This window comes from Harpia harpyja, chromosome 8 (assembly GCF_026419915.1).
Source record: "Harpia harpyja isolate bHarHar1 chromosome 8, bHarHar1 primary haplotype, whole genome shotgun sequence".
Taxonomy (NCBI): domain Eukaryota; kingdom Metazoa; phylum Chordata; class Aves; order Accipitriformes; family Accipitridae; genus Harpia; species Harpia harpyja.
The window spans coordinates 621,900-635,322 of NC_068947.1; the positions used below are offsets into that span (position 1 = coordinate 621,900).

At 40.0% G+C, this 13,423-nt stretch overlaps 1 protein-coding gene across 4 annotated transcripts in view; it reads right to left on the reverse strand.

The window, feature by feature from the left end:
- Positions 1-13,202, reverse strand: part of ADGRG2 (adhesion G protein-coupled receptor G2) — a 62,622-nt gene extending 49,420 nt beyond the window's left edge. For 3 of the 4 annotated variants that reach the window (XM_052794756.1, XM_052794755.1, XM_052794753.1), the window contains exons 1-2: positions 13,042-13,202; positions 996-1,114 (exon numbers count right to left, since the gene is read on the reverse strand). In XM_052794756.1, the coding sequence (XP_052650716.1) occupies positions 996-1,113 (118 nt within the window). In that variant the 5' untranslated portion in view covers position 1,114; positions 13,042-13,202. Of the gene's footprint in view, positions 1-995; positions 1,115-12,592; positions 12,734-13,041 lie in introns of those variants that run through there. The other variant, XM_052794754.1, reaches the window with a different exon arrangement.
- Between the last annotated feature and the right edge of the window lie 221 nt (positions 13,203-13,423).

Below are 13,423 nucleotides of genomic sequence, written 5' to 3' on the forward strand. Positions count from 1 at the left end.
TACATTTGGAGAATTAGAATCAGAGTTAGTCTAGTCTGTAAACCTATGAAAGTTCATTGCTAGTACAATGTCATTAAGTCGGCATACTTACTAAGTACATTTGAACTGCAAGAAACACTGATTTTCTAGAGTAAAATAACATGCCACAACACAGGAAGCAGTTTCCAAAACTAGCCATTAAGTACATGGCAAAAAACACTTTTAATTTTTTAATATTCCATGCACATTACTAACATGATGAATGTATTACACACTATTGATATAAGGAAGTTTTATGAATGACAAGCACCGTTATCTATGTCAGTTGAGGTCCAGATTAGTGACAGACTTGTATCTGCCAGCTTACAGAATAGCCATGAATAAAACACAAATTGCTGATTCTACTGTACCTCGTACAAAAGCATCACAATGTCAGTTACCCAAATTGTACAAGAACCTTATGAATTTATTTTTCATTTACAGTTATAAAAAGAGTATAGACTGTCAAATTCAAATACATCATTTCTGTTACATGTTTTAGACCTTACTACCTTTTCCCTAGCCATATTCAGATCCACAACCAAGAGCAATGCAGATGTTCTATGCTTGTACACACACAGAGTGAAGCTCAAAGTGTCTTGTGGTGTTTGTGTAAGAGCAGTGTAAAAGATTTAACAACACATTCTGAAAATGGTAACACTTCCAGTTCAAAAAAATAGCAAGCAACTAATTTGTCTTGTTATTACATATTGTGTTTACATTTTCTCCTCATCCATAGACAAAAAGCAGTTACTACTGATGATTTTTTATGAAAACAAATACTGTAAACATAGGGTTTGTATACCAAAGTGCTAAGCACCAGTTGTTTCATTTCTTGTTAATGGCAGCTTTTCCTCTTGATTTCAAGAGGGCAGAAACTTGCCTGTTCTGAGTATATTCAAAAGTCCTATTCATCAAGACTAATGCTATTTATCTGGAATACCAACACTGGATAAATCAGGAAAATACTGTCTTACCTTTGCCTGCTGTAGCCAGGAACAAATGAAGTAAAAGGACTGCTAGAACAATCCTGAATCTCAAGAAAATGTCCTGTATTCTGCCAACACAGCAGTGCTGTTTTCCCCAGGCAACCATCCTAGAATAAAAAATAAATAAATAAAACACAGTGACTAGAAAAAGTGCAGGTGTGCAGATACTATGTCAAATTACGTTTCCAACCCAAGAGTGTAAATCTTTTCAACCCTGTTATACTATTGGGTATATATTGTACAGAAATGCACAAATACTCTGTATATTGCCAAGTCACCAAGAAAGAAAGAGCTGTTTGCTGAAAGGAAAAAAACGAAAACCAAAAAAAACCCACTCAAGCTTTAATTCTCCAGAGACTCACAAATACATCAGAGCATGGCCATGAGTCCTTGCACAAATAAGTCTTTCAACATTTGAAAAACAAACAAATGACAACAAAAAACCCACACATGCACAAAAAAAAACCCAAACCAAAAGCAGCCAGTGAGCAAGCTTGGAGAGCTTACCCAAAAGCTTTGTTAATATCAGTAAGTATATAGAAAGCATCTCTTCAGCCCCCTACCCACAGGTTCTATCATCTGACATTTTAATAGCAACACTGTGAAATCCTAAAGAAGAAGCAAGAGTTTGATTACTGATCCTCATCTCATTCTCAAGGCAAGAAGCTACTGCAAAGAAATGAGAAATGCCACAAGACACTGTGGGCAGCAAGTTCATGGAGAGTATCATGAAAACTTGGTTTGTCCACATTTCTTTCTAGTGATGGCTGCCCAATATGAACAATAGGACATGGTGGTGGAAAAAGTACGTCTCCAACTGTAAGAGATAACATTCTATGAAACGATACACTTTTTAAAAAAAGAGATCTTTTTAAAAAAAGATACATCTTCTGAATATTTTGCATGCTGAAAGAAACGGTGAAACATTCATGGGCTTTTTGCATGCATCATTTCTTAAATAAAAAGGTTTAGAGATACATAGTTACAAGTGATTCTATAATTGATTCTTGAAACAAATGCAAAGCAGTAAACTTTGTGTATTGTTTATCTTTAATATATCAGCTTTATGGTAGACCAGAGCATTCTTCACGGCATCAGAAGTTTAACTTCACCATCACAAGTTTGGTGCATGTGTGAGTGTATTGGTTAGCCCTCATACTGCTCGCAGACTATTTTTGTACATGCTGTATCAGGCTGCAATAGGTTGCCTTCTTTTCAGGGACTGTAAATTGTGAACTCTTTCAGGAGCTGTAAATTCATGTTAAGGTTAAGGTGAAAATGTATTTTTTGTAAGCATTCACATTAATGTAAATATTTATTAGCATAAACCAGTTACTATGCGCTGAACTCTCCAAGAGAAGTGCTAGAGGAATAAACTGAGAAACAGTGAAGTTACTACGTAATTGCCATTTTGGAAACCGATTAAATGTACATGCAAATAAATTATACACATATAATAACATAACATAGAAAACAAAGTAAAGGCTTTTTAAAAATTAGAGCACTGCAACATTGCTGCCAGTGTTTTCAATAATTACACAGTATGTGATATTTCTAGCAGAAAGATAAGATCATACAGATTGCATTGAAACGGACCAATCTGGATGATGACACATACTGCTTCCACTTTGCAGATTCTGGATGCTACACTTAAAATTGAAATACACTAAGGAAATAACAGTCAAATTGTGGTAACATCATGAATAACATCTGCATGGGTGCTGCAGATATTAACCAGCAGGAAGAAAGGCTATTGATAAAAGGAATACAAAAATCAAGCATACTAAAGCTGAGAGAAAATAAATGGTATGCTAGAACGGTAGAGATAGCTAATACACACAATCCTATGCAGGAACAGACCAAAACCAAACAAAGTAAACAAGTGAAAAAAGCAACAAATGTCAAAGGCAGGCTAGCTTTTTAAAGATTCACAGGAAACTTGTCCAAACCTGTCTTCAGCTTGCTTTTCTCGAATGCCTAAAAATCATGTATTAATAAAGTTGTTCAGGCAGCAAACTAAGTAGCAGAATTACATTAATTATGCTAAGAACCTGGTAATTAAAACTGCCATGCTTAAATGTATTTGACAACTTCAAGGATTGTGCATCTATAATACAATTTACTACAGTTAGAGAAGAGATGCCCATCCAAAAGCTGTGTTTCCTTTCTTTGCTTACTGTGCTTCCCATTCTAATCTCAAATTAGGTCACTTCGGAGCAAAACCAAGCTGCACATCTATTCCTCCATTTTAAGGGGAAATCTCTTCTTTTGTACAGTAAACCATCTACCCATAGTGATGTATTTAGACAACAAATCGAACACAAATTCCAGCATCCCTTGCCTCATCAAAGAGTTGAAATGTGAATGGGATGGAGCCCAAAAATACTCAGTGGCACCCAAAAGTTTAGCCATCGATGCTGGTAAGTATTGAAGCAAACTGCTTGCTCTGTGTTACATATAATACTGATTCGGAATGCTCCTACATTCCCTGCATTTACTTTCCTCCTACAGCCTCAGTTCTGCAAAGAGATAGACATGAAATGAGCTGACTAGGACAAACGTTTATTACTGTACCATCAAGCGTGCCTCCTATTTGGTCTGGTAGACCTCATTAGACAGTCACGTTAGTGCGCCATCCACCAGAAATAACAACTGCATTCCAAGAGTCTAAATTTGAGGGCAGGAGCCAAGAAATTCCTGGTTCTGACTCCAGCTCTGCCCGAGTGCTATGTAGCCCTGAGGAGTCTGAATAGATCTTCCTCTAACTCAGGCCTTCCAGAGTGAGCTTTGCTAGTATTTGTCCAGTGTTTAAATGAAAGGCTGTAATAAATGCTTTCAGCACATTTAGGTTTTTATCCCCTCTGTTTTTTCTGACATTGTTCTCACTTCCTGAGATGGGCCCAGTAAGGACAAATGGGGACAGAGGCACAGCTTCTTGTTGACAGAATACAGTCACATCAAGAACTCTGAAGCTATTCAAAGCTATATGAGTGCAGATTAATGGTCCCAGGGACAGCAATAAAATCCAGATAGCAGGAAAGTGAGTAAATGTGTAAAGCGAAATCCTGACATGGTCAACAGCTCAGTTGACTTTTTGCAACACTTTGGACATCTATGCTAGCTCAAGATTTGTTCCAATGTCCAGATAAAAAATACAATTAAACGAGTTAAGAAAATAACAACAGTGTTTCTTTCTTTTTGCAACAATGCTGTTTAGACACTACCAAAGAAAAAGATGCTGCTAGCTTTGACAGATACTTTAAATTTTTTAAAGAAAAAGCAAGATGTAGAACATGATTTCACTGTATCTACTGAAATAAAGATCATATGATACATTATAAAACATTTGGACATTATATTTCTCTTAAACTTATTTAAGCCCTTCTTTGTATTGGAATTCTAAAGCTCTGCTCTTAACAATGATGCTGAAAAGTAATGTAATTGTAAATATACAGTTGTGGACATTATAGAATTAGGCATAAATGATTTTTTTCATTATTCATTTTGTTCATTCGTTCAAATGAACATTTTTATTGTTCATTATAATAGATGAATATAGCATGACTTGAGCCCAGCATGAATCCACATAGTTTTTGCAGTAGGATGAAAAATTTTCACTTGTAAATCAAGCAAATCTAATCAAGTACAACAGTTACTGGGCACAACTACAGAGCCACCCAAGTGTGGGAAAGAATTCTATGCACAGACTACAGGTAAAGATATAAATGGCTGTCTTTACTTTCTCACTTACTATTCTCAAATAACAATTAAGTCACTTTTACTTACAAAGAGCTAACTGCCTGAAGTAGAAGAGAATACAATCAATTACTTTTCTTTATAGTCAGTGGATAAAATGGAAATTCAGAAAACAGAAAGTAAGGGCTCAGGCATAAATCTGTTCCCTGTTGTTTGCTCTCCATGAAGAGTGCTCTATTTTGACCACTGACAATCTTGTAGCATTGGTACCCAGGTTGCACAACATTTCATACCATGTCATTAATTTGAAAGTGAAACTAGAATTGATAGAACTTTTCTTAAAACAAATGAACAAACATACTTTGAAAAATTAGATGGTTGCTTTGTATGCTGTGTTATACATGTTGCAGTTCTGCATTATATCACATTCTCTGGAAAGTAAAGAGGTTACTGGACACGAAGACAGGAAGATGGTATAAAGAGGAGTCTGTGTTCTTATCATTAGTATTAATTAGCTTATGTCGTGCTAATTTACTATTTTTTGATGGAATTGTCCTTCAACACAATGGGAGTTTTACCTGCCTCAAGAGCACAGAGCTTCTGCAGGAGAAGTTACTGCAATCTAACAGGTTGACCAAGACAAACACTGTCACAGGGAGCCTTCTGCAGAAGGACAGACAGAATAGAGGGATGAACGTCAGTAACCTGACAGCAACTTACAAGAGCAGGCAAAGAAAACTGTTAAAACCAAGGCCTGTCAGGCTTTTACCGTGTTTAGTCAGGTGTACCCAGCTTTGTACCTCTGAACGATGAGTAACACTATTTGAAGTTGATATTTTTAAAGCCCTTCAGCTAGCTAGTCTGTCACAGGTATCCACAGTGAAAGGACTCTGAGGTGCCCCAGGAAACCGGGCTTGTGTTACAAATCCAACTGGAAGGCAGAGACGGGAGTCTGCGCCTCCACAACCAGGCTCAAGGGGGACTGCGTGGTGCAGCTCCACTCAAAGCGCAGCGCGAGAAACCTGGACTGCTTTCCAAGGGTGCACCCACAGTGACGTATCAAGAGAGAGAGGGCTTACCTTAAGCCACTGCTTGTCTTGTATTACAGCAGATATATTTTCAATAGGCTTAAAGCCAAAGAAAGTGCAAAACATAAAGGTAGCTGTTCTGTGCTGTAGTGTACTTTGTTAAATCACTTTTTGAAAAATATATTCAAATTTTGCAGTTCCTGTTGAATATATCTACTTCCTGGTGGTCTTTAAAATTTAAAAAGCTACTAGTTCTCTTATGCCAAGTTTTAGCCAAAGCAGGTTCTCACTGCCAATGCATAAACTGTTGGTAGCAGAAACTTACGTTGGACATCATGACCTGAAGCAATCAATCATTTACTTCTAACCATGCTGTCTACTGCTGTGCTTCAAGCTGTTTTGTTCAAGTCACACTTATGTCATCCATAGTTTTTGGGGCTCATTCTGCCTACTTTTGTAGTTATCACCTACTAAAATCTTGGATTTTAATAAAAATATTTCCCAAATCTATAGAATTTACTGCTGAGGAGGAGGGTAATAATGAATAGTAAGCTTCTGGCTGCTGTTCTTCTGTGACAGTCTGCATTATTCAAATCTATACCAGGTGATAAAAGGCAGAAAAGAGCAAGAGCAACATCATACTGACCAGGTGTGAGAACTTGATGCCTTTAATTACTTTCAGAAACGTAAGGCTGTAGACTTCTTCCATCAACCCCTTACATTTTCCAGGCTGGAACCAAAATGTAGTAAGGTTTTTGTTATTTTTAAATTTTCACTGAAGCAAGTTAGATGTAATAGGGTGGACATTTATGTTGGAAAGTCTTACATCACTGTGAATTTTGGCACATACAGTATTCACTGACTTAACAGTAGAAGTAGCACCATTGATTTAAAAATGTTGTTCCATGGGGTTTTTTTAAACGTGTTTTTCCAGAAGACAGTAATAGGATTATTACTGTCTGATAATGGCTTGTTTTTCATTAATTTTCTCCAGTGTTTATCAAAGGCTGTAAAAACAGGCATACTGTGTTCTACACATAGTCACTTTATGTAGAACACCAGCTTTTTCTAAGACTGCAATGGTGATGTGTGGAGCCAGTTCAAGGACTTTCCAAACATGTCCTCCTGACATAAATCTTTACTGTTTTCAAAGATATTAAATGTTGTACTTTTTAATAAGATGGCTTACAGAGAGCAACAAGCCACTTAGTTACAGACATCAGTCTTCTGCAAAACTCAGAGCTCTTTGGTTCAGTTCTTAACAGAAATAAACAGGAGGAAAAATTCTCTGAGAAATCCATTCTTTTGTTTACTCATTCAACTGCTGCAGGATACTGGTAGTAGAAAGATTTTTTTTTTTTTTTTTTTTGTTAACAAATACCAATCTGTGCAAGCCAAGGTCTGCCCTCAGTTCAACTCATAGATCTCCCCTTAGATTCATGTAAAAGTGTAAGCTTAATCATTAAGGTTTGTATAAGTCGATTAATGAGAGTAATATGCCATTGGATGGCTCTCCACTACAGACCTCAGTGCCAAAAAGCACTTTTGGTACTTAATTCTCTCTTACAAAAACTTGTGTCGTTGTATATGGTGCAAAAATGGAACAGGGGACAATTTCAAGCAAGTTTTTTTCCCCTCATACCCAGTTTGGCAATGTTTCACTTCTCATATCCAGCCGTCACCTGGGAGATGAGCAAGAGGCCTCTTTCTAGCTCTTATAAAAGTTCTACACTATCCAGGAAATCCTCTTCTGCGTTGTGTATTCCCTTGAGACAACAGTATTATCCACGCTCTCTATTAAATCTTCTAAAGCAAACTAAAAAGCCTTTCAGTGACAATACCTGAGCAGGTTTCCACTTCAAAGAGTTTACAAAGTACTGATGAAGCGTAAGAGGCAGAGAGGTAATGAAGTAGTTATGTTTGTCACAAGTCTGGTTACTTCAACTACAGGGAGGTTATTTATATTTTCATTAATAACACTTTGGGGTATAGAGGTATACAGGTTTCGGGGTGGGGGGAATAACAAAAAAAGTGTTCTGCAGAGTAGAAAAGAAGTACAACAAAGACTACATTGAGCTGGCACATAGCAAAAGGTTAAAGGAATGCTAGACCTGCACCTTGAGCCATGTAAAAGGGATGAGGAAGGGTGTACAAAGATATGAGCATAGAGAAGTAGACAAATACAAAGTTTTGCAAAACCTTTATATTCGGCAACAGGACTTGAATTTGATGCAGAGAGAAAGAGGGAAGGACAAAGACTTTTCTGAAGCTGGAATATTCAAACCAGTGAACAATGTAAGCAGGCTGTAAGGAATCAAGTGAGGGCCAGGCACACCAGAAAGACGACTGTTCAGCTCATGCTTTCAATTTCCCTCCTTTTCAAAAATGAGACCTGAAAGTTTATTTTATCTTACTTAAGGGGGGGGGGGGGGGAATAGTCGTTTCTGCTTAGTTTACGCTCTCCTTTCCCCAATCCCCTTTCCATACTCTCTTGGCTTGAACAGCAGCACCCTAAAAAAAGAAATTATATTGCGATTTCATCCTAAGCTTCTCTTTATGGACTTAACAGGTCTCTTGGATCTTGCTCTTGGAGCTGTTAAAATTTCTCTGGAAGCTACGAAGCACAATATTTGGTGAAGGTTTTTTGTTTGGTAGGGTTTTTTTGGGTTTTGTTTTTGTTTTTCTTTTAAACAATCCCTCAGGCTGTTTTAATCAACAGCCCAATAACCAAAACTAATAGTTTGTACCAAAGAAATAAAGCTCATCAGTTCTGACAGATGGATGCACTGAAGCAAGCATCTTCCAGAGTCCCACTACAACTCTGATTAGGAATATGGCATCACCACCCTACACAGCCTAAGGAAATACAGTGGCACCTCAGTCTTCACATGGGGTAAATATTTAGGGGTCCTCTATTAAGGCATTCTAGGAAACAGGGTTATGCCAGAACAGTGGTCTGGGCCTCTTTTAGCACTGCTCCTTCTTAGGGTACAATGTAAGTCTATGGAGCACAAGGGAAAGGAGATGGTACCACTGCCAGAACAAGACCCATGATCAGTTGTTAGGAAAAGAAGGGGAGGCAAAGTTCCAGCTGGACCCCACGTTAGACTAATACAACTGCAACAAGTCAGTCAATAGCAATCATTCTTAAATACTTGAAAAGTCGTCACACAAGACAGTAGGTGACTTCAAAGCAACTTCAGAGTAATTTATTTAAACCAGCACCATTTCTGCGTGCAGCCCCATGAACGTATGAGCTCAGAAAATCTACTCTGTACAACTACACTCCACATGGCTTCTTTCACCATCGCCACCTCTATAAAAAAAGCCATTAGCCTTCTTACAAATAAACCACCCTAACCACAATGCTGACTTGCTGAAACATAGATAAGGGTGAAAAAAAAGAAAGCGTTTTTTAATTCAAGTTATGTGAATACTTGGACTATGCTATGAATAAGTAATGATGGAACAAAGTCCCCCAGACTTCAAAACATGAAGTGACAAGTATTATAAGAAACCCATTCAGTCAGCTTATGCCCATAATTAATTTGGTGCAAAAGAAACAAAGATATATTCAAAGTCTGGTTGGGAACTCAGAAATTAAACGTGCAATTTGGCAACATTCACAATCAGGCATGCCCAGATGTCTATTAAATCCAGGCAAAGCGCCACAGTAATTTTTTCTCTAAAGAATATAAGAAGAATTTTTAAGAGAATATTTAAAACACCAAAAGCATCAGTAAAAAGATGTTTTCTTATGTGTGCACAATGTTTCCATAATCAGCATACTCACATTACTCATTTTCTTGCTAGTTCTACAATTTCTAAATGCGTCACATCTTGTCAAACATAACAACTTCTGGCAAACCCACTGATGGATCTCTTAGGCCTTAACTATTCCATGATTCCTTTAAGGAACACCATAAATGAGAACATACACAGTGCTTAATTTGTAAGTGGTTGATCTTTTGTGGCAACTAAGGCATCACCTGAGGTACTCATCTCATGCAAATTTCAGAAAACAGAAATAATGTGATAAATTCTAGTAATTTCCTCTAAATTCCACAGAGTGAAAAAGTATTTATGTAGATTGGGGAACTTTATAAAACTATTTATTTTCCATACACTGTCTCATCTAGTATAACTGTCATTTTACAGTTTTCTTTTAAAGCAAACAAAAATAAGTAAATCATGTTACAAACTAGTTTTTCTCTGAGATATTAAGAGCACTGTATTTCAGTAGCCCGCAGAAGAGGACCTAGAACAGAAGAACAAAATCACTGTTTTAATAAGGCACTAGCTGAAAAGCAGCTGTTGTGTCAAATAATGAGATTTCTGGGCTATGGCACTCATAGATAGAAGAAAAACAGAAAATACTGAGGCTGGGACTTCAGCTGCCAAATACACTTCTAAAATCTTTTATCAGTTCCATTACATATTACCTGCATTAAAACTGTCCTGAAGCCAATGTAAGTAACACTCACAGGTTGAGCACCTGTGGTATGGAAGACGTTCAGCTCACAGCTAGAGACAAATCCATGTGACTCATGCAGGGAGGAGTTTGAGATCCATTTTTTTGTCTTTGATTTAATGTCAACTACAAAGGATCCATTGTCCACCCTGAACAACAATAAATTTCAAAGGTATTTTGACACAAAAGGAATGCAAGACTCCCAAATAATTAAGTCCTATTAATTACTGTACAGTTACACAATCCTATCTTTTCATAGAGCAAGTATAGATCCTTTCCGAATTGTAAATCCACCAGGAATTTATGACTGGAAAGACTAAGACTCTCATAATCATGAGCACCTACCTAATAAACATGAACTTATTCACTCTGCTCCTTTCTTGTTCACAAGCTCAGTAGCACCTACCAGTGTCCTGCAATGAATTAATATTCTCTAAATCCAGGCATCTAAAAAAAGAGAAAAGCTTTTAATGGAACCTAGATACAATAATACCACTAAACTTACCATTTATCAGAAAGCTACCATTTCAGGCCAAATAGCATGCCTTATTCATGCCAAACCTTCCGTTGAAGTCAACGAGATTAACTGTATGAGCTGCCCTAATTTTGACCTTCAAATAATTTAATCTACTATTCCACTGAAAACATAAAATTCCAAACTCAAGTCTAGTGATCAGTTTTAGAGCTATACTGTGTTTGCCAAGGCCACTGATCATGTTACATATTAAGAACTAAAAATTGTCCAAATTTAACAACAGTTATTCTCTCATGAAGTCCAAAACTTTCTCAATCTGCCAACCTTCTACAGTTATTAGTGGAAGACCTGACTAAAAACATTCCCAGCACAAAAACTGTATAAATTGAGCAATTAACTTGAGAATGGGAATTTAGTCCTTTATCTCTCCAGCAGGCTCTTATTTGAGCCAATTTCTGTTGAAGTATTGGAAATAGAAGTTTAACATTAAATTTGGAAGGCACTGAAGAGAAAAAACGTGCTCACAAACTCCTTCTGATCTATAGAACTACCTTAAGGTACTAAAGTAATATTAATATAAGATACTAATAACATTAGTAGCACTTGGTGCCTGACTGCCACAGCAGAAATAACATACTAGCCTGCAGTGTAAGCAGAAAATTTTATGGCCCCGATTCATATCTGAGCAAACTTTGTTTACACACAATTTCTTTCCTGCATCTTCTTTCAAAGCATTTCACTTTAGAGATTGTCTTTATCAATTTTATAAGTGTGCTTCCTCAGTGAAGAAAAGTACTTGGAGACCTTCCTAAGCAAAGACACGTTTTCTGTTCTTTAGTTTAATTCTACGAACACATTTCTGGTCACACAGCAGAGGACCAAATCCTGCTTGTTTCCCCCATGCAAACAGTTACAGAACTCTACTTTCCAGTTTAGGAAGGAAGGGCTAAAGCCGTAAGCTTAAACCTTGAGAACAGGAATATCAACTCGTGCAGCTCTCTTCTAATGATGGTGTAGACTGTTAGCCTAGGCAAGCAAAAGGATGAAATGTGTTTTGAGTAGACACATGTAACACCACCTTTACCTTTTCAGCACAAGTGACACAGCTGAAGACCCAACTAATTTGCTTTGGGGCTGAATAAGACTTAGATCTGGATGCCTGAGGTTGTAAACTCTGTTTTGGCTCATGTCAAAGCTCATTCTATCACGTCTTCAGCATTGCTGTAACTGATTTCATGTAAGTCAAAACCAGCCTGGGCTTGTACAATCACACGTTTCATTTGCTGGATAGGCATGCCTTTAGAAGGCTAGTGAACTAGCTTACAAACATTTCTTCAGCATTTCCGCGTAAACCAATGCAAGACAATCACACAGTAAAAGCAACAGAGTTCAGTACTGTTATAAATACTACCCATAAATGACAAAACCTATGTATTTGCAAAGCAAAGCAAAAATAAACGCAGCCAGGAAAGGATGCTTCCAGTACACTTAGCCAGTGTAAAAGGACAAGACAAAAAACAGACAAAAAAACCCTCAAAAACAATTATTGTGCACAACAGGTGACTCTGAAGACATTTTACTTTCGGTGATACAGGTTACCTTGCAGAACGTACGAGAAACAAGCAGCAAAAACTTCTGAGCTGAATATATTCTCGGCACCCATTCCCACAGAAAACGCGTGTGAGAGCAAAACCTGACCCAGCCTAGAAATACAATCGAACGGGACGCTGCCCTAGCTCTTCATTGCAAACCGCATTCAAACCCCACCGACGCCGTCAGTCAAAATCATTCCCTTTTTAAACCGATTTAAATACGTTACTGATTTTCTTTTTTTTTTATCACCGTTGATGAAGCGCTTAAAATAAGGCTGGAAACCAGAAGGAAACCCTTCCACCCGCAGCAGCGAGAAACGTACCTGATAAGAAGAGCAGTCCCCCTCAAGACAAACTCGTTTGGACGTGTCCCCCGCAGCCCCTTCCCGCGGCCTCACACCCCGCACCGGCCCGGCCGCGAGTCCCAACGGCCACCAACAACGGCCACCAACGGCCACCAACGGCCGCCGCCCCGGTCCCACAGCACGCTCCGCGCTCGCAGGCGGGATCTCCCCTCGGCCCCCCCCGGGCCCCGCTTCCCTCAGCCAGGCAAGTGCCACTCGAGGGGAGGGATCCGCGGGGGGGGACGGGGGGACGGGACTAAGGGGGAGCCGCGGGGCTGGGCTGCGGAGGTCGAAGCTGCCCGACCTGCCCACCTCAGCCCGCCACCGCCGGCCTCGCTGGCAGCTTCGCGCTGGACCCTTCTGCCCTCACCCCGGCCGTCCCTCCGGGGAGGGTCGGCGGGAAAGCCCATCCCCCGGGAGTCGCTCACCTCAGCCCGGCAGCGCGGGGCGACTCCCGCCTTCGCAGCCCGCGTTGCGTTGCCGATCCCTCCTGGCCCTGGAGAGCCCGCCGCCTCCGGCCGCCCCTGCCCCCGCGAGCCGAGCACCGGCTCACCTGGCCCCGGGAGACCGCCCAGCCCGGCCCGGCCCGCGCCGCCGCCCCACCGCCCTGCCCGCTCGGCACTGGGCGCGGGAGGCGCGGCGGGCGGCCCCGACAGCTGGGGCAGCCGCTGGACGCGGCCGGGGGGCGGAGGCAGGCGAGGGAGGTGCTGTGAGGAGCCGAGCGGCAACCCGGCGCGGCGGCGGCGGGCGCCTCCCCGCCCGGCGGCCCCGGGGGTGCGGGCGTCGTCCCGGGCCGCCGTGAGGAGCGCG